General features: G+C 43.2%; 2 protein-coding genes and 1 long non-coding RNA gene across 5 annotated transcripts in view; 2 read left to right on the forward strand and 1 right to left on the reverse strand.

The window, feature by feature from the left end:
* NFKBIE (NFKB inhibitor epsilon) overlaps window positions 1-5,767 on the forward strand; it is a 34,787-nt gene extending 29,020 nt beyond the window's left edge. The window contains exons 4-6 of the mRNA XM_072991701.2: window positions 638-726; window positions 1,930-2,178; window positions 3,973-5,767. Coding sequence (XP_072847802.2) covers window positions 638-726; window positions 1,930-2,178; window positions 3,973-4,038 — 404 coding nt within the window. The 3' untranslated portion in view covers window positions 4,039-5,767. The remainder of the gene's footprint in view (window positions 1-637; window positions 727-1,929; window positions 2,179-3,972) is intronic.
* Window positions 5,768-6,235: 468 nt separating this feature from the next.
* On the reverse strand, window positions 6,236-10,314 carry LOC144585841 (uncharacterized). The gene is made up of 2 exons (XR_013540420.1): window positions 10,206-10,314; window positions 6,236-6,804 (listed from the first exon to the last, which is right to left on the reverse strand). It is a non-coding gene; the product is annotated as an uncharacterized LOC144585841 (long non-coding RNA).
* Window positions 9,659-27,874, forward strand: SLC35B2 (solute carrier family 35 member B2). 3 transcript variants are annotated; one of them, XM_072991779.2, is made up of 4 exons: window positions 9,659-9,883; window positions 21,796-21,989; window positions 23,109-23,269; window positions 25,546-27,874. In XM_072991779.2, the coding sequence occupies exons 1-4, from the start codon at window positions 9,744-9,746 to the stop codon at window positions 26,482-26,484; spliced, it is 1,434 nt and encodes a 477-aa protein (XP_072847880.2). In that variant the 5' UTR covers window positions 9,659-9,743; the 3' UTR covers window positions 26,485-27,874. The 3 variants fall into 3 exon arrangements, with proteins under 3 accessions (XP_072847880.2, XP_020640728.2, XP_020640727.3); XM_020785069.3 differs by having other exon boundaries at window positions 9,701-9,840; XM_020785068.3 differs by lacking the exon at window positions 9,659-9,883 and adding an exon at window positions 10,161-10,498.

Genomic DNA, 27,874 nt, shown 5'->3' on the forward strand with positions numbered 1-27,874 from the left:
GGCGCTCCGTTTAGCGATGAAATCGCTTAGCGATGACTTTTTTGAGCGTTTTTACGCTTCGTTTAGCGATGGTCCCTATGAGCGATTTTTGCTTAGCGATGGTTGGCACCATGCTTCGCATAGCAATTAAATTTTGGGTCCCCTGTTTCGCTTAACGATGCTTTAAACACCCTCATGTTTGCTGTTTTTAAAATGTTTTTCTGTTATTTATAAAGTTAAAGTTTACTGTTTAAAATGTTTGAAATCATAAAGTGCACTTAATAAACCCTTTGTTAACCAAATTTGATTTTGTTCTGACTCTTTTTTAATTTGTTGTTGCATTTTTCCCTCCATTGAGATGCATTGAATAGGTTTCAATGCATTTCAATTGGGGAACAGCGTTTCGCTTAGCGATGTTTCCTATGGCGATTTTCGCTTAAGGACGGCAGTTTGTTCCTATTGGAACGGATTATCCAGTTTTCAATGCATTTCAATGGGAAACCGTGTTTCGCTTAGCGATGAAATAGCTTAGCAGTGATTTTTTCGGAATGAATTAACATCGCTAAGCGAGGCACCACTGTATATGTGTTTGTGTAACTGTGTTTTGTTCCATGGGTACTTGCTCTGTAGCAATTTTCTGGATTGTCTTCTTCTGCAGGCTTGACTTGCCTACATATCAGCACCTTGAAAGGGAACCTACAACTGATGGCTTTGCTGGTGAAGAAAGGAGCTGACATTAATGTTCAGGTACATCAAAGACAACTGGCAGAACTTCAGCTCCTGTATTGATTTGGGTCTTATGTGTTCTGTACTTTAGCCACAGGCTACACAAGAGAAAAATGTGGTTTTGAATGCCAGATTCAGCATGCTAAGTATTCACTTTTTAAAAGTTTGTCTGGTGTGATTGTAAAGATCAGTACTGAAAATATGTAGACAGTGCCTAGTGAATTGTCAAAGGATTGAGAGACGGGGGCTGAGTGGGACTTAGTGAGCTGGAGTTTTGCATAGCTTCTTCTCCTTATGCATGTCTAGCAAGAAGCGGAAGGCAAATATGCAAACTGGAGAAGCATCTCAGCTGTTTAATGTGCAGAACTTGCTCTGCATTGTAGTATAAAGTATTTCTTTGGATGCAGTTTTGATTTATTCAGAGCCTTGAATAGGTCATGCTAGATGGCTGTGCTGAAATTATTGAACTGTCCCAATTCACTGATAGGTGTGGGTGATCACGGAACAAAGGCAAGGCAATTAGCCTTTTGAGAAAGTGTGAAGAAGTCCACTGCCAGCGGAGCCTCAGGCAGTGCCTTGAGAACTTTCTATTAATTTAGCAAGAGTTACATTGTATGTTACAAGAATTCCGATTACCTAATCGGTACTAGGATTGGCCGAAGAAACCCTTTTATCTAATGCCCTAACTCTAAGCAGAAAGGCAGAATGAGATGTCACCCCGCCCGCTGGGAGCTGCTGCCCTCTGCCAGGAGTGTGTGCACCTCATTGAAACAGCTAACAGCCTTGGGCAGGATTTCCCCACAAATAGGAGCTCTAGGAAAAGAACAGGCAATGGGGATAGATTTTAAACCAGGAATTTTCATGGCGGGGGAGCACAGAGGCTTTTCTAGATATGAGAAAGTTTGTGTGTATTGAATGTCTATACCTTGGCTTTCTCTTCAGTAGGACCCAAGGTGGCTTATAATATTGCTGGTCGTCTGCTGGTTTTTAAAGGCCCAGAGATAGGTTTTTCTTGAGATTAATGCTTGGATCCTAAGCTTTTAGACTTTTATTAATACTGAACCTGGGGAGAGGGCTAGAAGTATTGTGTCTTCACACTATGAGTCCTAGCTTTCAAATTAGTTGGTGTGAATCGGGGAAATGGCAACATCCCATCTCTTTAGAATTCCATTTCAGATGTTTAGTAAAATGGGCTGATCTAATGCCTTTTACTTTCAATTCTAGGATGGCACAAGTGGAAAGACACCTCTGCACTTGGCGGTGGAAAACCATGACGAGATGGCTGTGAAGCAACTCTTGAGAATGGGGGCCCAGGTGGATGCCCAGATGTACAATGGTTGCACCCCATTGCACCTGGCTGTAGGCAGGAAGGATGCTGCCATTACTGCCATCCTTTGCCATTCAGGGGCTGATACCTTGCTGCGGAATATGGAGGATGAGACAGCACAGGACCTAGCTGATGGCAATGATGATGTGAGAATCTTCTTGGGTCAGGCTGTTCTTGTTCATTGATTCAGTGATGAGGACCTTGTGTTTTGATATAGAGTGATGGTGGGGATGTGGAATAACTAGCAACCCTTTGTCTAACAAAATCAGGAGATGTTCTAATTCACACTACCACTGTTGAAATGTGAAGCTCACACTTCTTTACTGAAATCTTCAACCCCCATTTTGAAACTTGTTTTTAACAAATGAGGCTGCCATGCACATCTGGCCATGATTTTTGGAACTTCAGGGTTTCTTCTGCACCACTTCCAGCTCTGTGGTGCTCAGCCTAATGGAGACCTATAGGGAGTTGGAAGCTGGCATGATTTTTGGTGGTCTAATAAAGGCATCACATACCCTTGCTTTCATATGGTGTACAAGGACCACATAGCTTTTCTTTTTCTTTTTGCTGAACACAATGGGATGCAAGTTGAGAACCACTGCTCTAGGTAATGGAGTTGTAGGAGAAAGCTGAACCGTCAGGGCTGTAGATGCAAAGTGGGGTTGCAGATGGTGTGGAGTGATTCTCAAGATGTTTTCTCTTGGCAGAAGGACTTGTTCAATAGGGCTTGGGGACCTGTTTCTCCCACTCCTCTTGTTTCTCCCAGTTTGCCAAATTCCAATTCACGTGCATTTGATATTTAAGGCAATGCACCAGGGAAGAGCTGCTAAACTATCCAGTCTGCCTCTGTGTCACCAGCCTGTTGCATGGGTGCAGTTTTTGTAACCGCAGGCAATTGAAGAAGGTGGGGCTGACCAGCAGTCCACTGTTCCGTTGCAGCAAAGCCATTTGGCTATTGACCTCTTTTCCTTGCATGGGAAGGTAGGGTTCTGAGAAGTACCGAAGCTACATGTAGGTCAGGGTGAGGCAACATCTCTTTACCCAGATGGCTGGTCTGTGTTTGCCTTCATTGCCAACATGTGACTGATTGTCTGAAACAGGACAACACTTAGGTAATTGCTGAATCTCCTTACCTTGTACTTCCAAATGACCAGATGCAGAGACACAAAAGATTTCTTGCCTCCTGTTATGTGAAACGTGCTGTAGTGTAGAGAGTATTGACATTCTGCTCTGCCTCCATGTTGCTGTGGACAGGATGTTGGTGATATTCTTAAGAGGACTTGATCATGGATCTGGGTGACTTTGGGACATGTGCTGTCTTTTAGCCTCACTTGCTCCAGGATGCTTGTCTACCTGCAGCTCTTTTGAGGAAGAATGAGGTATCAGCATAATGTAACTGGGATTCTCCAGAAATAGGAAGTTTACTGTTCATTTTGGTGGTGAAATAGCTTTCTTACTGTGGAAGTAGTTGCTAGATTATCCAGTGGAATGAGCAGTGTAGGAACATGGAGAGTTCCTAGCTATTTGCAACCTGCGAGAGTTCCAGGTTTAAGGTGTGCTAAATCCAGCCTTGGAATGAAAGTTTAGGATGTAATTTATAGTTATGCACACACCAAAGCATTTCCCCCCATGCATATTTGTCTCCTTAGGAAGGGATTACTCATGGTAACTGATCTGCAGATATTAGGCCATCCTAAAACATATTGTACCTTGTATGTTACTAGGAATTACATTCTTACTAAGAGGCCTGTAATGTGTAGCAGAGTTTAACAGCTAGAGGCACTGCCCACTCTGGCTTGGTTTGGCAGCAGTCCTGGGTCAGTGGTGGTTTGTCTTGCGCTGCTCCTTTTGTTAGGCATTGAAGCAGTGAACATAGGCTCCTGGGGAGGTTTTCTGTTCAAATGCTAACCTGTTAACTTGCTGTCCTTTTCCTTTGACAGATCTTGACGCTCTTGCCGTTTGATGACCTGAAGATCTCAGGGAAGCCTGTGGTGTGCTCCAGTTGAGCACCTTAAGACTTGTGTGTGAATAGTTATTTTGGGAGATGGTCAGTGATCAAGCTGCTTCACGTTGACAGGAGTAGAGCTGGTCACCAGTAAATCGTTCCCCTTGCTGCAGAATGTGAGCCTTTGTGCCGCTTCAGACATTTTTTGGGACTGCAGGAGGCTACGGGGGAAAAAAGTAGCCTAAGAAGAAAATGGCCCCACCGGTCTGTTGAATTTGCTCCTTGGATGTTGATGGGCACTTGACTCCTGTTCAGAGGGACGGGGCCTGTACTTGCTCTGTCTGCTGTGTCTTAATAAGCAGAAACCACAAGGCTCAAGAGGATGACTTTTTTCTCCAGACTTACACCGTAAATAAACACGGTCTGAATCCCCCTTCTTCCTCTTCTTTCATGTCCCTGACAGAACTGTCGCAAGTGTTTTTCTGTTCCATTTCTGCCCAGGATGGCTTCTGTTTGAAATAGGTTTTCTCTCCAGTCAAGTTGTTGCCTGCTGTCATGTAGGCCTTGTGCATTTCCTTCAGGGACTACTCCAGGCTGCACTGTTACCTGGGAGTCCAGATGTAGAATCCACCCTGCCTCTCACCTATTGCCTCCTGTGGAGGAAAACTCTTTCAGACAGAATTGGCTTGACCAGAACTTGCCTTTAGTTTCGCCCAGCTGCCTTGGCAGCAGACAGAAGATTATCTGGACAAATAAAGTCTGAGGGGACAAAGAAATTCTCAGCCTCTTTTGTTTCCAGGGCTAGGCCCTGTTCTGCTTCAGCTCTGTGTGGGACAGTATGGCTGCATAGCATGGCTGCATAGCAAAGCACTAACTTATTGAAGCACCATCCAACTTCTTGCAGCACTTTCCTCAAGCAAACATAGGCTGGCAATTTACATAGGTCTATGCTCCAGTTTAGCTTCTGGAACTAGAATGGACAATGAGATTTCAGTGTCTGTGCCTGTCCACCTGGGGTTGCAGGAGCCACCTTGTGCATTGCCTGTGAGTTATCTTCTTGAATGTTAGCTTTATGAGAGATACGTGACAAGGCTCCGGGACAACTTTTCCAGCTTTTGCTCGTGATAGTGGGAGAAGCAGTTCATTGGTACTGTTTTTTACATCCTGATTTTTAGCATTTAACACTGCCCACTGAGACAGTGTGTAATCGGGTATTCTTGCTTTGTCTGCGTTTCAAAAGTGAGATTATTGATTCTGTCATGAAAATACTGTGAAACAGTTTTTGGAAGTAAATGGGAGACTGGGATCGTGTTATTGTGCGTTAAGTTGGTGGTGCTTCCCAAGTCAGTGGTTCTTGTGGCTTATGAGGTGGTAAAACTTTGTATACACACTTGGCACAGCTGTATATTTGGGTCATCAAATGGTTGGAATGAGAGTTGCTTACATGTAAACCCTACTTGTGGACGGGGGAAATTCCCAGCTCCTTCCCTCCCATTATTTGCAGCCTGGGAGTGGCTGTTAGTAAAGTGGCAAATCCTGGATGGCGCAATCAGTTGGGATGTTCTAGGGAGACTTTTTCTTTCATCCTTCCTTCCCTGTTTTTCTGAAGACAGATTAAGAAACAGCAGCGGCTTTCTGCAACCTTTTCCTCTAAAGGTCTCACTTATTTTCTGTGTCTTGTTTCAGCTTGAGGCCTTTGTTACTGTTTCTGCCCTATCCTCTAAGAAATGTGTTTTTTATTTTATACTTTTGTTTCTCAAAAACAAAATAAAGTTCTTAAACTGGTTGAATCTGCTGCTGTTGTGACTGGCATATTTGGTGGTTTAAATGCAATCTGTTCCTACTTCTCCAGCAAAATCAGGGAGCTTGACGGGGGAACAGATTGTCTTCATTGTGGAAGGGATTGTCACTCTCAAATTGGCCTTCTCAGCCACACTAGACACTGTTCCAAGTCCTCCATACAGAGCACGATACCATAGTCTCTCGAGACTGAAGGATGCCTACACGTTCCTACTAATACCTTTCTCCAGTCAATAACATGATCTTTCAGGAGGTTTCTCAGCTAGAATAGCAAAGAGGAGTGCCAGTCAGGCTCATACCAGAGTTCATAGAATGTCCCACCATGAGAATAGCAGTGAGCAGTTGAACTGTAGGAGGAAGTTGCAAGATGAACAAAAGTTTTATTTTCTTCTTCTAACATGACCTTGAGTTAGGGGCTTAAACTGTGCTGCCACCTTGTGGCTGCTCTTAACAGCAGATTTTCTTTGTGGTTTCTCAGAAGCCATGCTACAAGATAGTGATAGTAGATCTCACATAGTACAAAGAAGTTCAGTATTCTGGTACCTTTATTGGCCACTGGGACCTTGTGAGAATGTAAAAGGCAGAATCAGTGGTAGGTCCAGATTCCTCTGTAGTGGTTTCTATGCTTTCCATTAGAGTGGAGAAAAATGAAGTAAGTGTCTCTCTCTGTGTGTGTATATATATGTTTGTGTGTGTATGTTTGTGTGTGTGTTTGTGTGTGTGTGAGAGAGAGAGAAAGAGAGAGAGGATTTGTGAGCTTGGTCGTGATACTGATCATCACCAATTCCTGGTCTAAGAATGTGTTCAAAGGCATCCTGTGAATGTGTTCAAAGGTATCTGTCCGCTTACTCATTGCATTCTTTTGACTCTTGGTTTTTTTTGAGGTTCTGTTAAAAACACAGTAGGATCTTGCAACTGTCCACCACTGTCTCATAACTCTGTTGTGATCTACTTTCTAACCAGTTGTCCATTTTCTTTTTTGTAATGACACTCTCAAGATTGATGGATGGTGCTTCATTCAACATTCCTGTGAACAAATGGTTCATGAATATTAATGTCTGCTGATTTCCATACTCGCCTTATAACCACTACATGTTTAGAAAAACAGTGTATTCCCTTCAGACTTGTGATTTATCATAAGAAGTAGCTACTTTTGGATTCTTTGTTTACAGGAAAATTTAAATAGTACAGAACAACTATGGTCTTAACTTTCTGCTGCAGGACATTTCTGACACAGTAGATGCTTCATTTTAAGGAACAGCTTGGTTCCAGCAAGCAACCTTTTGTTGTGATTAGGGAACCCAGAATACAGACTTATGAATCAGTACTTTGGCTGGAATGTAATTGAGCACTTAAGATGATGAAATTGCTTCCATCAATGATCTGGGGGAAGGGTGTTCCTCTCTTCCAAACCTCTGCCACCTCCCATCCCACCCCGTTCTTTCTGTCTGCTGTGGAGAGTTGAGGCACTGACATACATTTTGGCAGGAACTAAATTGGGGAACTGCAAAAGAGAAGGAAAAGAAAATAAAGCCCTATTACTCAAATGGAAGTCTTATTTGTAGGACATTGGATTCTGTTCTTTAAAAGCTTACAACCATTTTGGAGTTGCTCGCTAAGATAGTCATAGGTGCAGCACAACATGGAGATCTGCAGTGCTAGAAAAGAAGGGCAGCATTTTTAACAAGAAAAAATGCAGTTGACATTGTATTGTGGCAACTGACTCCGCCTATTGAAAGTCAGAGCTGGTGTTAATATCAAAACATGATGCTGTCAATCTTAATCCATGAGAGTCGGCTTCTTTCTGTAATGGTCAGAGCCCTTACTAACACAGGAAGCATACTGAATAAGTCTTAAATGGGCAATATGTTGCAACAGAAGCTCCCACAAATGTGGACCAAATTTCCTGTTACATTTGAAAATCACTGTGTAACTCTGAAAAATCACTCCAGCTGAACTGCTGGATAGCTCCATGGTTTAGGTATCTGGCTACAGAGTCAGAGGTTGGGAGTTTGATTCCCCACTTGTGCCTCCTTGACAGGTTGGACTTGATGATCCATAGGGTCCTTCCAGCTCTGCAGTTCTAAGATTATGATGATACTGGCTTATCGTATTGTATGCCAGTACTGGAGGTGAAAGCATAGCCTCCAATCACTTTGGGAATTTCTTTTTCCTCCCACATAGAAATGAATGAACGGTAGTGTTCATAGTTTAGATGTGATCACTACACCCAAGAGTGCACCTATTTCTTTCAGATATAATGCCAGAAACAGCCTGCACATTTTTCATATGCCTATACCTCTGTGTCTCTTTCTGACACACACTGCCCTTCTGAAGCAAGAACAGAAAAGCTGCTCAGTTCTGTCCTGTCTCAACAACCAAAACTAGCAGCAGTAAAATGTCCTTTTACCCACATGAGTAACTGCTTCTATTGGGAAAGCACCAGTCAGCTGCTGAAGTAGAGATCACATGAGCTCTTTTCGGGTATTGAGCCCCACATACCCCTGCATCCATTCATTATATTATCAAAAGTGGGGGAGGCCCATACACTGTTGTGTTTAATCCAAGTCTCCATCAATAGAGGACTCAGATGATCAATTTAGTACAGCTACAGGGCCACAGTTATCCCCCACCCCCAATAGTACAGTTTAGTCAACCTAAATCTGGTTAGGCAGTGCTATTTGGAAGGCACAACCAGCTCTATTTTGAACAACAGATCTGAGCTACTAAGGAAAGATTATCAGAATCTTCAAACGTGGACAAAAACATGTTTCTGCCCCCACCCCACCCCACCCATTATCACAGTTTCCCATGTATAAAGCTGAGCCACCTACTGAAACTTACTATGGGGATGTCAACACTGAGTAGTTTTGTGTTCATTAAAACCAGGGCTGGAGATTTTCAAGGTTCTGATTTTGAGATTCAACTTAAAAATTTTATGCCCTCAGGCACAGCAGAACTTTAAGCCACATGATGGCATCTGTGCAATGCCAGTGCTGATCAGCCAGCCCAATGGGTAGCATAAACAGCAAGAGAAAGTCTGAGCAGTCCAGATGGAAAAGGATATCCACTTTCAGTGTCCTAATTAATTGCTGTCTAAAGAGCATATCTTCTGTGAATTTGTCTAAATGAGCATTTATCGGTGCAAATGAACTGCAATGGCTATCGTCAGCATGGCCCTACGTTGTGTTTCTACAAAGTGGTACCTCTTCACTATGCAGCACATTACCGAAGGTGTTATAATCCAGGCTTTCCTCATGGGCTATAAATCATCTTGGGCTATGAATCCTATTGCTGTATTCCCTGACCATTAATGCCCTGCTTTGAGGCTGATAGGAGATGTAGTTCAAAACATCTGGAGGGATCCATCTTGAAGAGTCCCTCAGCAGCAGCAAAATGCATGGCCTTTTTTTGGCTCACAATCTGCCACTGAACCATATGGATGATAATATGTGAATACACTCGTACTGTACTTGTGAAAAACAAGTAATGACAAGATGCCCAAACAGGCAACGGGGGGGGGGGGAGAAGCTCCTCTAGCACCTGCCTCTCTAAAAAGAAATTTTCTAAAAAGAGAGAAGTACAAACTTAATCGCGCTTGGAGCTCTTTTCTTTCATCTCAAGAGGAGGAGGTATATCTACGGTGATTCCTCAGTGCATGTGGTAGGAGCAACACTCTGTGCACGCCTAGGGGCACCCTTTAGCTTTGCCTTCACCGCAGACTGCCAAGAATCAGTCTTAACGTTGCAGCGGAATTCAGGGCCTGAGGCCTAGCTCAACTATCCTCTTACTCCATGGGTATCCCGCCCACTTTGAGGAGACTTCCCTTTCGGCCCCCTCTCCCCTCCTCGGCTTCCCCCCTTCAGAAGAACCCACTGCAGGGGACCTCCGGGCCAGCAAGCGGCGCTGTGGGGGCCCCTAAAGGCCCAGTTTGGCCGGAGCGAAAAAGGCCGGTTCCTTGGCCTTATGGTGCCAGGGGGAGGCGCGGTCGTGTCCGAGGAACCGACGGGCTGCGGGGGGAGCAGCGAGGCACCGGCCCGGGGGGGGGCACCATGGGCCGCAGGTGGGCTACTCCGGGTCGCGGTGGGTAAAGGTGGCGGGCACGGGTAAGCCTGTACGCCGAGGAGGAGGCGGCGGCGGCGGCGGCGACCGCTGGCTCTCTCTTTCTCGGCCCCGTAACGGATGAGCGAGCGGCTCCCGAGGCCGCCCAAATTGGGGCTCTGGCCGGGGCGAGGAAGCGTGCCAGGCGGTCGTGGGGACGGGCGGCGGGCAGGCGGGTGGGGGGGGTGAGTGTAGCCGGGAAAGGGCCGGGAGAAGTCGGCCAAGGGGTGGCTCCCGGATCCTTCTGCCGGGAAGGGCAGCCGGCGGAGGGCTCCTCGCCCTGTCAGGGTCGCCGCCTTAACTGTGGGCACGCTCCACCTTACTTACGGGAAACGTCTTGGTCTTGGTGGCCTCATTGCGTGAAGGAGGGTGCTGAGGAGGAGGGAGGCTCCGATCCTAGGCGAAGGAGTTCCCGCGGGGGGGGGGTGTATAGAATTTGTTCCGAAGCTCATGACAGCCGTGAGCCGGATACACACGTTCATCGTGTCTGCAAAAAAGGTTTTCAACTAGAATCCTGCCCCCTTTTGCTTGGGATCAGGTCCCATGGATAACCCGTGGAAATTGCTTTTCGGTAGCAACATGAATCTGAGCCTTGTGGGTCGTCACAGCGATCTTGTGAGGTAGGTCGCTTTCTAGTTGCTTTCGGTTCTTCGAACTGGCAAGTTGATGCTTAGATGCAGCAGCATATCCAAGATTTTTTCAGTGCTGTCATGGTGTTGTTGAATTGGAGTCAAGGTCTCTTGAATCTTCCAGCAGATCAAATAAAATAATATTTAGGTTTCTGACGCGTACCCACCTAATTGGGAGTAAGGCTTGTTGCACGTTGTGAGATTCATTGAGTGTATGTGCGCAGAAGTGCGTTATACAATTCTGTATTAATTAATGTGAACTATCTCTCAGCTGCAGTATTTTAAGGATGCATATGCAATCTTAATTTAGCTCTCTTATTCCATAATGGTTTTTATTCTGCCATATTTGCAACCAATAGTAAAAGCATGGTTATGTAGCTCTCTTATTCCTTAATGGTTTTTATTCTGCCATATTTGCAACAAATAGTAAAAGCATGGTTATTTTCCTCTCCTCTGTGAATATATAGAGATAGAATGTGGGCTCTGATCCACATTAGCAACGTAAGAGTTATTCCAGCATTATAATGCGAGGGCAGTAGTCTGTCATAGATAAGAATCACAGTTTCTCTAAAACAGTGGTTCCTAAACTTGGGTCCCCTAGATATTCTTGGTCTGCAACTCCCAGAAATCCTGATCAGCACAGCTAATGGTGAAAGCTTCTGGGAGTTCTAGAACATCTGAGGACCCAAGGTTGGGAACCACTGCTCTAGAAATATGCAATACAATATGCTGTGTGGGAACTTTTTTTAAAATGGTTACTTTTGAGTGAGTTTCAGTGTGCAAAGGAGTTTAAATGTGCAGTTGAAATAATTAACAAAGTTGTATGCCTATTTGATCAAAAGTAAAACCCACTTTTATCAGTGGGGCTAATTCTTAGATAAACATGCATGAATAATTAGATTTCCATTCTCCCCTGAAGTTCAGAGTTGGCAGTGTAATTTATATCTTTCATTTGTTATAATGCAAAACTTTGTAAGTTGGTCGCTAGTTTGTTTCTACCAAGTACCACTTGATCAGTTTGAAAAGTTTGAAAGTTTGAAAAGGAATTTAAATCTCGGTTTCTTGAGTTCTTGGACAGTCTACTTGGACAATCCTGTGACTCATTGAGTTCTGATGTCTCATGTCAAACCCATTCCAACAAAAGCAGTGGTTTGTCAACCATTCACAAACCACAATTAGAAGCCATGGCTTGTTGTTGGCTTACAAATGTTGGCTTGTTTAGACAATGGCCTAGGTTACATTTACAGTCAGAACCATACTTTGTTTCTTCTTTGTTTCCACAGATGCTCACCCTATAATAGAGGCTAACAAAAGTGGCAGGAGAGAAATTGACCAGCAATGGGGGAAGCAAATCGTGATTTGGTTGTTGTGGGTTTTTCGGGCTCTTTGGCCGTTTTCTGAAGGTTGTTCTTCCTAACGTTTCACCAGTCTCTGTGGCAGGCATCTTCAGAGAACAGCAGTCTGTTTTATCTGTTTGCATTGTTTTATCATTTGAAAACTCCCAAGAGGACCCACAGAGTGCTGTCCTCTGAAGATGCCCATGGCCACAGAGACTGGCGAAACGTTAGGAAGAACAACCTTCAGAACACGGCCAAAGAGCCCGAAAAACCCACAACAACCATTAGATCCTGGCCATGAAAGCCTTTGCGAATAAATCATGATTTGTTTGGTTTAATGTAGAATAATTTATCTATGTAAGCCGCCCCGAGTAGACATGGTCTAGAGGGGTGGGGTAAAAATCTAATAAATAAAATAAAATAAAATAAAATAAAATAAATAATTTATGGCTAAAGCAACAGATCATGGCTAATATAAACCATGGTTCATTGATGTTGCAGGCATGGGCTGTGTTTTAACCCATTAGATCATCTTGAATTATCTTGAATGTTCAGAGAAAATGTTCTGTTAAATATTGAGATCTCAAGCAGGATAAGACTGCCCATGTGTCTTACTGCTCTAAGGCTCTAAAGATCAAAATCAGTAATTTGAATGAAATCCACTGAGTACCAGTGAAGAAGAATAACTGAATTAGAGACATTGGCCAGTATCCTATTACTTACATATGCTGTGCAATTCAAACAGAGTAAATTACACTGACAAATTCCTGCTAATTAACAAGTCAAGGCTTGTATTCTTTCTCAAATACTCTGTTACAACTTGTACATGATGAGGAATACAAGCCTTGGCTCCTTAACTACTGGCAATTTGGTGCTATAATTTATGCAATTTGAGTTACACCGATCTACATAAATAGTAGGATTTGAGCCTATGATATTATTGATTGCAGTGTGTAAATCAGGGTTAGTGCACCTCCCATAATCCTTTATTTGTGGCCATTCTCATTTGGGCTAAAGGAAGTTTAAGGCAAAAGATCTGGAAGATCAAAGCTTGCCTGCCTTTGATGTAATCATATGCTAAGTGGTCGCATAGACCAGATGGGCTGGATACAAATCAAATAAATAAATAAATAATTTATATTCCTTTTTTTATCCCTTCAGGAAGAACCCCAAAGTCAGATAGCTATAACTTAAACATGTAAAGAGATTGGCAGAGTAGTTACTTCTTTTATGTGGCAGTAGTCTAAACAAACCTTCCTTACACAAATTTGCCAAAGGACTCCAACCCTGTAAATAAGAGATTGGTCTTTGCTTCCGGCCAAGCATAAGGCAAACAGCTGGCCCATGCAGAAACTCAGCTTCTTAGAATTTGTTAGAAATTTTTAGGATTTTGAGATACACAAATAAAAAAGGTTTCTGATTGAATCACTGTTTATGTGCATTTCTATTTCTATAGGAAATGCAGAGCATTTATATATTCTAGTGTAGAGCTGATGTTTGAGATTCAGTATGTTTGTATTAACTTTGTCCAGGAGTGTTCTGCTCTACAAATTTAACAAGCATTTGGCAGGAGAACTTGCATTGTTTTATCACCTGACAACTCCCAAGAGGTAGCTAACCAACAGTCTTGGCATATTCTTGGCTGTGTGCTCGAGGAAGCCCTTAGGCTGGAGATGCCAGGCATAGGAAGGGTTCAGCTTTTCATAGCATTTCCCATGTAGCTGACAGTGAAATTTGCCTTGACTTTCTCCTTGTTGTCCTACTTTGTTGAATTATGACAGCTGGCAAGGATTAGCATGACCTTATAATTTGTAAATTGCCAGATCAGCAGTGGCAAGTAGCAATTGCCCCCTTCCAACCAGGTCTCTCTGACGGCCAGTGATAGAAATACAAGGCAGCAATGCAGGGACTGCTGTATATGTACCTGATTGGCTTGCCCTTTAAGGCAGAAGCAAAGAGAGAGCTCTGCTCACAGCTGAGGTGATGCAGCAATACTATATTTTTGAAGTGTCTGCATGCCTGTCACACGCTTCGCCAGCTGTGCAGATTGAATGTATAGAATTAGGGTCTTGCAGCTCACAAATAAACTGTCTGTGAGCTACCTCCTGAAATTCTTGTGTGAGAAGAAAATACGCATAATGAATCTTTCTTGTCCTAGAATCAGGAACTTCTGAGCAATAGTGGTATAGGAGTCAAGTAACAATATCTCTAAATTTTATGAGAAAAGCTGATCAATAATTTGATATAATATATGCAATATCTTGGCCTTAGCCAGTCTGCAGTAATTACCGCCTACTAATTCTTCACTAGTTCTTAAAGAAATGGGAGTGCCTGACCACCTTATCCATCTCCTGAGAAACCTATATATGGGACAGGAAGCAACAGTTAGAACTGGATAAGGAACAACTAATTGGTTGAAAATTGGGAAAGGACATTGCAGATGGTGGCAGCAGCCAGGAAATTAAAAGACGCCTGCTTCTTGGGAGGAAAGCGATGACAAACCTAGACAGCATCTTAAAAAGCAGAGACATCACCTTGCTAACAAAAGTCCGCATAGTCAAAGCTATGGTTTTTTCTGTAGTGATGTATGGAAGTGAGAGCTGGACCATAAAGAAAGCTGACCGCCGAAGAATTGATGCTTTTGAATTGTGGTATTGGAGGAGGCTCTTGAGAGTCCCCTGGACTCCAAGGAGAACAAACCTATCCATTCTGAAGGAAATCAAGCCTGAGTGCTCACTGGAAGGACAGATCCTGAAGCCGAGGCTCCAATACTTTGGCCATCTCATGAGAAGAGAGGACTCCCTGGAAAAGACCCTGATGTTGGGAAAGTGCGAGGGCAAGAGGAGAAGGGGACGACAGAGGACGAGATGGTTGGACAGTGTCATCGAAGCTACCAACATGAATTTGACCCAACTCCGGGAGGCAGTGGAAGACAGGAGGGCCTGGCGTGATCTGGTCCATGGGGTCACGAAGAGTCAGACATGACTAAACGACTAAACATCAACAACAGCAATTTCTTCACAACACCCAGAGTTAAATTATGGAACTAATTTCTATAAAATGTAGCAAGGGCCTCAAATAGTTTTAAAAGGAAGTTAGACAAATACTCGGGGGCAAGTGCAGCTTGTCATAAGGGTGTCTGTAGACCCCCCCTTTTTTTAAAGAAGGAAAGGAAGTGTGTCTCTTAGGGCTAGTCACTGGGAACATGAGTGGGGTGGTGCTCTTGTACTTAATTCCTGCTTGTACGCTTCCCAGAGGCCTCTGACTGACCACCATGGGAACACAGTGCAGAACTAAGTAGCACTATAAGCAGCACTTAGGTCTGGTCCAACAGTGGGTCTTTTTGAATTCTTATATTCCTACTTCCTTGCTTAAACTAAAATGCACATTTCATTCTTATATAAACATAAACAATTTATTTTCATTGAACTTTTAGACACCATATACACATACAACAAAATTCACAAAAAACACTCAGAGACCAGACCCCCCCCACACACACACACCAATCCCTAAATCCCAGAACTCCGCATAAAATTCATAGTACAGTAAAACAGTGAGAATAAGCGAATCCTTTTCTTAATACTGTAAGTATGCCATTCTGTTCTGTGGTAGGCTGCACAGGCCAGATAATACATGCTGGTGTATTTACTATGAAGTTAAGGAAGAGAAGAGTCTTTGGACTGGAGATCAAAGCTGTAATGATGATGTCCGTCCATAGAACGGCAGTGACAGGAGAGCTGCAAGTGAGAGGGTTAAAGGGCATTTGCTGCAAGGGAAATGTTATGCTTCTTTTGTAGGTTTATTGCCATGCATATCTAGAATGAGATCAAAGAGGAACTGTACCCTTCTTGCTTTAGAATCATGGCTTGTGTTCCCTGAAGGACTGAAATCAAAAGATCTGCCAAAGAAGCTTTTGTCCCAGACCTCTCTTCCCCTAACAGAAAGCAGCCTCTCTCTAAGAGCAGTGTGTGTGTCAAAAGCATGCCTACTCTGTGTGAATGGGAACAGTGGGTGTATAGAGGAGCTCCAACGCCGTAGCTGCTTGGTGGGTTTGAAGCTATGAAAGCTTCTTTCACGTCTAGCAGTGATGCTGGCGTTGCTTGTGTGGCAGAAGGGAGAGCACACCTGTAACACTAGCTGCCCTGTCTGAAGGAAGCTGGAAGTGGTAAGCAGTGTGGAAATGCTTTCCTGGCAAGGGCGTTCCTAAGCAAAAGAGGGGAGAGAGAGGGAGAGAGTGACGATGTTTGAGTGCTCTGTTCTTTGTTCTGGGAGCCAGTAATACCAGCGTTCCTGCTCTAGTCCAAAGCACTCTAGATTTAGCTAGGTTAAAATTGCTTTGAACTATGGGGGTGCTGTTATAGTCAACTGCCTGGTCATGTGAGAAAGCATTTATGCAGTTGAGTTAAGGCCTACTTTAGATGTAAACTTTATTAGTAACTGGACCCTTTAAGATGAGCATTTTTATAAGAACATCCTGCTTCCCCAGTGAAAGATCCAGGACTTAATAAAATCTAGTTACACAAAAAAGTGTAGAATGTAGATCTGAAGATGAATTGTAGATCTGAAAATTAATATTCTTGTAGCAATGGTGTAGCCTGTGTTACAAGGAAAGAATATCCTTGAATCACTTTTGCCAGGTTATTATTATACTTCTGAGCATGCAAAACAACTTAGAATTCTGTTCTCACAACAGTCCTAAAAGACAGACTCAAAATTATACAGCGTGTTTCAGTGCACAGATTTAAACCTTACCTAAGTCGTCTGTGTGCAACGACTGGTTTAAATTTGAACAGACCTAATGTAGTCCTTTTGTAATATCAAGTCCAGATGTGAAGTGCCAGCATCAGTTTTAGAGTAAGAAGGCCACATTATCCAAGTTGGCTAAATGGGCTGAAAATGGGGTATCACATTCTTCCCCAAGAGCTGATATATTGAGGGCTATGCTGTTCTTTCTGCAGATTTCCTTTATTAATCTGAATATTGCTAGGGTATAATATATGCAGAATTTTAAAACTGTATATTTAAGATTCCAAAGTGTGATCTATTTATTTTTATGTAGTTTGGGTATTTTTCTAGCAGTTATTTCTGTCTTTAGGCATTTTTTTCCTGCATTGAGCTAATAACACAAGTTAACAAAGCGCTGAAACTGACATCAGAGTAAAATGGGCTGTTAGGGCTTACTTAAAACCGCATTTCTGTGGTTTCATATCTTACAAGGAACTTTGCAATCAGACATGCCCGCCTGAGACAGTTAGAGTAGGTAGGAAGTAGGAGGCCAGAAGAACAGTTGGCAGACTGGGTCACAAGTTAAATGGGGTTTCAATTCTGCTTTGGACGCTCCATCAGGTTTCTATAATAATTGTTATGTGCCATCAAGTTCCCTCCAATTTATGGTCACCCAATGAATGAGTGATTTCCCTGAAGGTCCTGTCCTTAACTGCCCTATTCAGCTCATGCAAACTCAAACCTGTGGCTTCCTTTAGAAAATCAGCCCATCTTGTATTTAGTTGTCTTCTTTTTCTGCTGCCTTCCACCTTTCCCAGCATTACTGTCTTTTTCAGAGAATCCTGCCTTCTATGATGTACCAAAGTAGGACAACTTCAGTTTCAACATTTTTGCCTCCTGAGATAGTTCAGGCTTGTTTGCCTTTCTGGCAGTCCAGAATATCCACAAACATTTCAAACAAATTATTTTTTTTTCAGTCAGCTTTCTTAACTGTCCAGCTTTCACACCCATACTTGGTGATTGGCGTTAGGCCCCCAGCTGCCCAGACTGGCTGGAATGAGTGATTCTGGCAGAACTGGGTGGGAGGAAGCGCTCTGCCAAATATCGAGATCCCAAACCATTTAGGGCTTTGTATGTCATTGTTAGGACTTTGAAATCAACATGGAAATGATTGGGCAGACAATGCAAGGCGGCCAGAGTGCGGGAAATATGTTGGTACCTTTTCATTCCTGTAAGAAGTCTGGCCGCCGTATTCTGCACCATCTGGAGTTTCCATGTCAGTCTCAAAGGCAACCCCATGTAGAGCGCATTATAGTAGTCTAATCTCGAGACTATGAGTGCATGGACCAAAGTGGTGAGCGCCCCCACATCCTTGTACTTTATGATCTTCTCTAATTCCTTCTTTGCTCCCCTTCCTAGTCTTAGCCTTCTTCTGATTTCTTGACTGCAGTCTCCATTTGGATTGATGATTAAGCCAAGGTACACAAAATCTCTAACTATTTCAGTGCCTTCATTGTAAGTGCTAAAGTTGCTTAGTTCTTCTGTAGTATTGATTTTTGTCTTTCTGTGCAGCTGCAGTCCCGCTTTGGCACTTTCTTCTTGCACTTTCACTAAAAGTTGTTTCAGGTTATTGCTGCCAGTAAGATAGTGTCATCTGCATATTCTTAAATGACTGATTTTCTTCCATTAGTTTTCACTCGATCATCTGAATCGAATCTGGCTTTGCATTATGTTCTGCATACAGATTGAATAGATAAGGGGGTCAAATGCACCCTTGTCCAACACCTTTGCCTATAGGAAAACCATTCTATCTCTCCACATCCTGTGATAATGGTAGTTTCTTGTCCACAATACAAGTTACACATCAGGACACACCCATTTCTTTCAGAATAAGTCATAGTTTCTCATGATCTATACGGTCAATGGCTTTGTTGAAGTCTATAAAGCATAAACTGCTCCTCTTCTGAGATTCTTAGCTCTTCAGTAGCCAGCAGATATTTACAATATGATTTTGAGTGCCTCTTCCTTGTTCAGTTTATGATTCAGTAATCATATAACCCTTAATCCTGTGCAAACGTGACGTTAATCCCTTTTCTGTATATTGGGTTCGGTCTAGTTTATTTTTAAATTGCAGAACCATCCCCAGGGTGGAGTTTTAGTTACAAGCAGAAAAAGGGAGGCAATCTTCACCATTCTTCCCCTCTCTTGATAGCCCAGCACTATTCTGGAGGGTGGCCCAGCATTCCAGAGCAGTTTTATGCAAGGCGGGTTACACCACATTGCAGGAGGGCGGAATTGGCAAAGATTGCTGCCTTTTCAATCCCACCAGTGGAATTCCTGTGTTGAATCAGAAGCCTTTTGCAGAAGGAACTCTTCCGTCCAGCAGCATCAGATTCCAGATCCTGCCCAGTGAGACTTTTGAGTAGATGTGCATAAGATGAGGCTGATTGAACATTAATCAGCATGGGTGTGTTCAGTCACACATGAACGGCACAAAGGTAGAATTCGGTATGTTGAGAATTTCCTGTCTTCTCTATCTGTCAGAGAAAAGCAGACTTTTCGTACTTGCAAGAAACAACTTACTAAGTGTGTAAGCAAGACATTTGAAGTCTAGCAAATGCAGTAGCAATGAGGTGAGTGACTGCCTGAGTGTTTTGATGATCAGAGGCTGGGTCCTTATTGCTCTGTATAGCTGTTTGTCTCTTAAGGTTACTGTTTCTGGACTCCCATCTCCTCCTGAACCTCTGTATTTCTTTCTATCTTGCATCTTTTTTTCTTGTAGCATAAGGTAAAGGTAAAGGTTCCCCTTGATTTTATGATTATATATATTTTATATTAATTTATTTTATGTTGTAAGCCGCCCCGAGTAGACATAGTCTAGAGGGGCGGGGTATAAATTTAATAAATAAATAAATAAATAAATATTGACGTTTTAGTCAGTCGTGTTCAACTCTAGGGGGCGGTGCTCATCCCCGTTTCCAAGCCGTAGAGCCAGCGTTTGTCTGAAGACAGTTTCCATTGTCACGTGGCCAGCGCGACTTAGACCCGGAACGCTGTTTACCTTCCCACCGAAGTGGTACCTATTTATCTACTCGCATTTACATGCTTTCGAACTGGTAGGTTGGCAAGGAGCTGGGACAAAGCGACGGGAGCTCACTCCGTCGCATGGATTCGATCTTACGACTGCTGGTCTTCTGACCCTGCAGCACACAAAGGCTTCTGCGGTTTAGCCCGCAGCGCCACCACGTCCCACAGGTGGGCATGTAGCATAAAGCTCTCTCCAAACACAAATAAAAAAGTTTTATAACATTAGCTGTACTGGGAAAATTGGGATTGGAAATCTGTGGATTCCATTTTGCTAGTGCAGTGGTTCCCAACCTTTTCTCCCTTGTGTAGCCCTTGGCAGGCCATTTCCAGAAATTGTACCCTTCATATTAGGGAAGTGGGACTAGTCTTCAAGCTGCTTCCTCATCGCCTCTGGTAGCATGCATGAGCACATCAGCAAAGAGACTACAATCTACGGAATTTTGTCCGGTGCAAGCTGCTGTCGAGAGGAAAGGAGCAGGCAGCACAAGCCCCTGGTTTAGTGGCCGAACAAGAACAGACATTGCCTTGAAGCAAAAGACAATTGATTGGGCACTCGTGCGGTGGGTGGGGAAAGAAGGAAGAAGCCGAGGGGTTTCTTGCTGCTCAGGATATAAATAATTGAATTGCCCTGATGATCTGTGAGCCTTTTTTCTACCATTATTACATTTTCCCCCCAAGTACCCCTGAATGTCCTGGTTTGTACCCCTGTCGGCTTACTGTGTGCTAGTGGGATGAAAAGGCAAGTGATGACATTGTGAGTCATTGTCTTACCTGCCCTTCCTTTGCTGGGAACAGCCACAGAACATGTACAGCACAGGGAGAGCTTAATTCCTGCCCTCACATGTCTCAAGTGAAGTCCTACATGACTACAAAGCCAATATGATTGTTCCCTCATATATGTGAATGTTTTGGGCTGCTGTATGGCAAGAGCTGTCCTTTTTGTAAAATGCTTGAATGGCAATTCCCCATGCAGCTGTCTGCCCCTGTAGCTGTTTGCTTTATAGGAAGGTCTCTCTCATTTTGGTATTCATATTCAACTCGGCTCTCTTTGTTGCTGTATGTTTGTTTAGTACATTTAACTCACCAGGAGAGATGATGTGTTTGCTGTATTTGGTAATAGCTATAAAAACACAAAGTTTGTTATTACAGTATATTATATTTGCATCTCTCCCTCCATCCGGGGAAGGGTGTATGAAAAGGCTGAATGTTTGACAAATTAGAGCTTGATACAAGTCCTTTTCCTTGGTGTTCTGCTAAATCAAGTAAAAGAGGCAATACTTCAGAAATGGGTAAGTTCAAAACACAATAATGGCTTCCCTTGGCCCTGGATTTTCAGGCAGCTCAAGAAGGTTTGCTTTGAAAATCCTGTGCAAAGAAACATAGCTCTAATTTTGCCAATTAAGAGCACAAGAAGAGTCCTGTGTGCTCAAACTGAGGGTTGTCTCATCCAGAATTCTGTTCCTGTGAAGGCAAACTGGGTGGCCACAGATAGGATCTAGTTATAGAGTAGCATCTTCCTCCTGCTTGTATTCCCCGTCACATATTATATTATATTATATTATATTATATTATATTATATTATATTATATTATATTATATTATATTATATTATATTATATTATATAGGAGGAAATTAAAAGCTGTGGATATTCTTTTCCACAAATTGATCTAAGATCTGTTTTAAAGCCATACAAAGTGACAGCATCACTGTATCTCATTGTAGTGAATTCTGCAGTTTCTCTGAGCATTTCCCTTTTATTTTTCCTCAAATTTCCACCACACAGCTTCTTTACACAATCAGAAGTTCTACTATAAGAGAGAGATAAAGCTTTATACCATCTACTTTCTTCACACCATGCATAATCATGTTGATTTCATTGGTATATATTTTTAGCTCTAGAATATCCTTTTGAAGGTGTGGCAGTCAGAATTGGACAGTATTTCTTGTCAGGTTCTAAGACATATCCATATAAAAGCCTTATGTTAGTGGCAGTTTTATTTTCCATTTCAGTTTCTGGAAGGAGATGGGTGTTGAGAACATTTCATATGCTCCATTTGTACAGTTATGAGCCAATTAGGCTTTTGAAACTTGTCTTGGCCCTTTTTTTGCTTATTTTGTGCTCTTCTTTTTGGCAGATTCAGCCTGGATCTTTTGCTGCTTGTTCTCCCCATAGTGGCTGCTAATGAAGAAATATCTGCCATTCATCAGGACTACTGGGGAGACTTCTGGCTGTTCCGTTTCTTGGTCAATGCTGCTGGCTATGCAAGCATCGTGGTGCCAGGTTTTTTGCTTATACAGTACTTCAAGAAGCAGAATTACCTCGAAACTGGTATGTAGCAGTAATATGTAGCCTCTTTGAATGCGCAATGGCTTATTAGGAACAAAGGAAGCTGCTTTATACTGAAATAGGCCATTGGCATATTTAGTCTGGAACTGTCATAGGATCATAGAATCATAAAAAAGTTAAGTTGAAAGGGGCCTACAAGGCCATCAAGTCCACCCGCCTGCTCAGTGCAGGAAGACAATCAAAGCATATACTGTATGCCAGATAATTATCTACATTTTTCTTGAATGCCTCCTGCGTTGGAGCACTCACCAAATCTCAAGATAACTGGTTCCACTCTCATACTGCTCTAACAGTTAGGACGTTTTTCCTGATATTCAACCAAAATCTGGCTTCCTTTAACTTGAGCCCATTGTTGCATGTCCTGCACTTTGGGATGATTGAAAAGAGACCTTGCCCCTCCTCTTTGTAACTGCCTTTCAAATATTTGAAAAGTACTATCATATCACCCCTCAGTCTTCTTTTCTCAAGGCTAAACATTCCCAGTTATTTCAGACTTTCCTCATACGGCTTGGTTTCCTGCCCCCTGATCATCCTTTTTGCCCTCTTCTGAACTTGTTCCAGTTTGTTAGTATCCTTCTTGAAGTGTGATGTTCAGAACTGGACACAGTACTCAAGGTGAGGCCTAACCAGTGCCGAATAGAGGGGGGGGGGCTAGCACCTCACGGGATTTGGATACTATTAATGCAGCCTAAAATAGCATTTGCCTTTTTTTATAGCCACATCACACTGTTGGCTCTTATTTAGCTTGTGATCTATGACAATGTCAACTCAGACTGGCAGTGCCTTTCCAGGATACCAGGCAGGTTTCTTTACTGCTCTACCCAGTGATCTGTGGTAATTCCAATGGTTTTCCATCCAAGTACTAACCAGGTCTGACCATGTTTCGCTTCTAAAATCAGATTGAACCCAGGGCAGTGGTAGGAGGGAAGTAGGAGCAGAATTAGTCTGAATTAGTCCACCAAAGTATTTGGAAGTGGTATCAAAAATCCAGTCAGAGGTTGGTGATGATAATCAGTTATGACCAAGGCAACTTCTCCCCCACCCCAATGATGTGTTTCACAACTGTGGCTAACATTTTGCTCCTTTTCTTCTCCCTTTTAGGCCGTGGCATTTGCTTTCCTGTAATCAAATCATGTGTCTTTGGTAATGAGGCTAAATCAGGCCACCAGGATGATGTCTTGTTGGCCGCTAGGAATGAGAATGCAGAGACTTCCACAGCCCACCAGGTCTTTAAGCTCTTGTTCTGTGCAACTGGCCTACAGGTAAAGACCCCATGAGCTTCACTCCATCTTGCTACAACAGAGTTTGGGACTGGTGCTGCACACATTTATGTGGCTTGTCAAATGCTGAGGATGATCATTTAATATTTGAAATCCTTCCTTTTGTCCTCAAAATAAGGCTGTGATCATGCTGTTAGCATTCTCACTTACAGAGTGTCAGAGATTGAGAATACAGTTGGCTCAGATTTCAGTTTGTAATGAAGCATGGTTTTGATGACCTAAAACTCTTCCCAAGTTATAGCTTCCATTAATTGATGTTAGGGACTGAGTACTAATAAGGCCTACAGATGTTAACCACACTAGAACTTTGGAGAGCCTTTCAAAATTGTATGTATGTATGTGTGTGTGTGTGTGTATGTATGTATGTATATGTGTGTGTATGTATGTGATTGATTGATTGATTGATTGATTGATTGATTGATTGATTGATTGATTGATTGATTGATATCCTGCCCATCTAGACCGAAGTCTACTCTGGGCGGCTAACAACATACAAGAATAATAAAATAAAATAAATAACAATTGAACCCTAAGGATAACAATGAATTAAGTATTGACAGAAGGAAAGGCCTGCCTAAAGAGCCAGGTCTTGAGTTGGCTCTACCTTAAATCCCTCTATACCTCTCTGCAGAAAGCATCAGTCTAAAACCAACAAGAAGGCTGAATAAAACTGCGGAAGCATATTATGGAAAAGAGGCCAAAGGATTCAGAAACTGTCATACAGAAACTCTATGGGAGTGGTCATCCTCGTAGTGCATTCACTTGTCCCACATGCTCAGCCTTATTAGCACAGTGAATAGCAGGTGGACAAATGCAAAATATACATTAGCTCTTGTATTAGTCTGCTTTTATGTGACTTTGCTGCATTGTTACAAAGACAGAGCTGCGAAAATGTTATTTTCATTTTGTTTGACTTCACTAATTTTTCTTTAAATGTATTTGTACTTGACAACAGGGTGCCTCTCCTAATAGATGGCAAAGTACCTTGTGTGTTTCATTTCATTGCTTCTTATAGACAGCTTGAAGGAAAAAATGTACACAACATCCGTATCTTTGTGAGGAAAGATACTCAAACACTCATTCGTTGCCAAGATCTCTAGCCTCTTTCTCACAAGAAAAGGAAATTGTGTGGTTGATCCTTCACACAGTACAGAACTGAGGCCAAAACATTTGACTCAGTTAAAAATTTCTCATGGTTTAGGAAGAAAAATTGTTCTGATCAGTCAGTATCATGTATTGGAAATGGGTTTTTTGTCTTATCTCTTGTGATTCTGTGAAATATAGATAAATATTTGTAGTTAATTCAGCTTTTTTAAGCAGCTGCCATTCCAAAGCTGACTTTCAGCTGCAGAAATCACTGTGGAATTTTATTTTCAACCCCTTGGATTCTCCCAGTGGTTATCTATAGGTGAGCTAGCCAGCATTTTTTTCTCCCTGAAGTGCTGTGTAACAGGCTGGGAACTGAAGAAAAAAAGAAGAGTGACTTTTTAAATCAATGTACCAAAATAACAGGCATTTGTGTCTCTCTTCAGCAAATGTGCTGCATTACCACAAGCAAGTCATGATATCTCTTGGTGACTCTAGTCATTCCACGTTCACACGGCAGAACTAATGCTACTTCCTGTATTTCTCATGCTGTTAGGATTTTCAGCAAACTCGATAAACAAGAAAGCAACTCCAAGTTGCTGCTGCTGCAGGAGCTCTGTTGCCAGCTTTCTTCTTGCGGATGTATTTTTGAGCACCTGTTTTTTTTTTTTTCAGCTTCAAAAAGCAGTGAAAAATACAACTGTGTACACTGGGATGGTCATCTCATAGAACAGATACTAGATGGTGTCCAGATTAATAGGGCTGAGAAAATGTTTGCCTTGGCACTTCCTGCCTTGAAGCAAACATACGTACTTGATCACTGCAGCTTTAAACTGTAGGTGGTGCCCTTACATAGCGTAGCACAGAATATATTCTAGCTCTCTGCAGGAAGAAGTTCAGAACAGATCAGGTTATGTCCTCTTTGAGAGAAGAGTCTAATCAGGTCTGGCCCTTGGCTTTCTCTTTCTCTTAGGTATGCTGATCATGAAAAAAGTTGGCACTTTTGGGAAGCTTTCCAAGAAACAGATAGATATAGATATAGATGCAAATATAGAGACAGACAGAGAGATGATTCCCAGTGATTTCAGTTTTCCAAGTTGTCATTTTGTTTGGTGTGTCAAGGTGGTAGTTGCCTTCCTGATTTTTTCTTTTTCCTCCCTTTTGCATTGAAGATCTCCTACCTGACATGGGGCGTCCTCCAGGAACGTGTAATGACCAGAACGTACGGAGCAACAGAGTCAGACCCTGGAGAGAAGTTCAAGGATTCCCAGTTCCTGGTCTTCATGAACCGGATCCTTGCCTGCACTGTGGCCGGTCTCTACTGTGCCCTGATCAAGCAGCCCCGTCACAGTGCTCCCATGTACAAGTACTCCTTTGCCTCCCTCTCCAATATTCTCAGCAGCTGGTGCCAGTACGAGGCACTCAAGTACATCAGCTTTCCTACGCAGGTGCTGGCCAAAGCCTCGAAGGTGATCCCAGTCATGCTGATGGGCAAGCTCGTGTCCCGCAAGAGTTACGAATACTGGGAGTACCTGACGGCAGCACTCATCTCTGTTGGAGTAAGCATGTTCTTGCTCTCCAGCACCCCAGAGAAGCACCTCTCCACTGTCACCACCTTCTCTGGCGTGATCCTCCTGGGCGGCTACATTGTCTTTGACAGTTTCACTTCCAACTGGCAGGATGCGCTCTTCACTTACAAGATGTCCTCGGTGCAAATGATGTTTGGAGTTAATGTCTTTTCGTGCCTCTTCACCGTGGGCTCACTGCTGGAGCAGGGCGCCTTGCTGGAATCGCTGCGCTTTATGGCCCGCCATTCTGAGTTTGCTGCCCATGCGGTCCTTCTGTCAGTGTGCTCAGCCTTTGGGCAGTTGTTCATTTTTTACACCATCAACCAGTTTGGAGCAGCCGTCTTCACCATCATTATGACTTTACGCCAAGCTTTTGCTATCCTCCTTTCCTGTCTCATCTATGGCCATGCAGTCACTGTTGTGGGTGGGCTGGGAGTAGCGGTCGTTTTCATAGCACTCTTCCTCCGTGTCTATGCCCGCAGTCGCATGAAGAAGCGCGCAAAGAAGCCACCCGTTGGTGAGAGCACCGTGCAAAAAGTGTAGGGGCCAGAGGGCAACCCAGGCTCCTGTTCCAATCTCCCAACAAACCCAGAGCACTTGCTGAAGCTCTCAGGAACCCAGCAAGGAGCTGGCAAGGGAGAACCCTGGGTCCTGCCCCCTTCCCAAGGTACCCCAGCTGGTTCCTCGTTGCATCATGCCACAGGGATTGGCTTGGAGAAAGCGCAGGGCACTCTGCTCCTGTTACTTTAACCATCTGAGCATTTTCCTGCTTAATAAGAAGAGGCTTTTCAAGAATCCCTTTCTCAGTGAAGGAGTGCCAGGGAACCTATTGCCTGCCATGACTCACATTGTGTTTGAGGGAAATGGCTCATGTAGGGACAAGGCAAATTGGACCTGATTTGCTTCTCACCTCAAGGGATTTGTCCTGGTCCCCTTCTGTTTACCATCCTGGAGGTAATAGCAAAAATAAGACTTTAACATTTCCATGAAAAAAACAACACTCCAGAACTTTCTGATTCAAAGGGAAAGCTAGCAGCCACATTGGCCCCAGCCTCTTCTACAGAATGCCAGGTTTTGTACTTACTCTCCTTTGTTCTCAGAATAGTCCTGCTGGACTATATAGCTTATCTTAAATCACACCCTTACTTTCTGGTTCACGTCTTTTCAGACTGTGCACATTCCCAGTTATTTGTTTCTTGGTTTCTGCTCGTTGTCTATTGACTATCCTATCCTCTCACTATCTTGATCGATAATCCCAGAATTCCTTGACACGATTTTCCAGGTAATTTTTGGAGATTTGCAGTTTCCGCAACCATGTGAGAAAGCACAAATACTGCCCTTTTGAACCACCGCTCTTGAGAGTCAGTCCAAGAGTTTTTCCTGCTCTTGGAAAAGTGGTGTGGGAGCAGGTGTCCTCATAGAAAAAATGTTTTATCTCACCCTTTCTCCTTTCTATCCCAGGGACTTTGTAGAAGCTTCTGGGGTGTCCCATGCCTGCCATGGGAGCCAACTGTACAAAAGCATCTTGCAAGTCTGGGCTTGTGTCCTGCTTTCAGTGCAGCTGAGTATTGGCTTCTTTTTCAAGCTGATAAATGTTCTGGAACTGGTGGGGGGGTGCCTCAGGGTTCTGGAGCACGCTCTTATTTTACATGGCAGGCTGGGACCCAAGTGGCTGCCTGGCTCTGGCCTTTTCTGCTCTATCCCCTTTCTGGAGTTTGTTTCCCAGAAGCTGGACATAGTTGTCCTTTTCTCCACAAGCAGTTTGCTCTCAGACCTAGATACAGGAGTGGAGTCACTTTCACCAGCTCCACCCAGAAAGTCTGGGTTTGGCCCATTCTTTTTATTGCTAAGCTGATATTGTGCAGAGAAAATGTTTTGGTACTCTTGAAACATGCTCTTGTTTTATTTTATTAAATTTAAAAGATGCTGTGAA

This window comes from Pogona vitticeps, chromosome 1 (assembly GCF_051106095.1).
Source record: "Pogona vitticeps strain Pit_001003342236 chromosome 1, PviZW2.1, whole genome shotgun sequence".
Lineage (NCBI taxonomy): Eukaryota > Metazoa > Chordata > Lepidosauria > Squamata > Agamidae > Pogona > Pogona vitticeps.

Coding starts and splice junctions, on each gene's coding strand:
- SLC35B2 (XM_072991779.2), top strand. CDS start 9,744: ATGGTGCCAGGGGGAGGCGCGGTCGTGTCCGAGGAACCGACGGGCTGC. Junction 9,884..21,795: donor GGTAAAGGTGGCGGGCACGG/GTAAGCCTGTAC, acceptor TCTTTTTGGCAG/ATTCAGCCTGGATCTTTTGC. Junction 23,270..25,545: donor TCTGTGCAACTGGCCTACAG/GTAAAGACCCCA, acceptor TTTGCATTGAAG/ATCTCCTACCTGACATGGGG.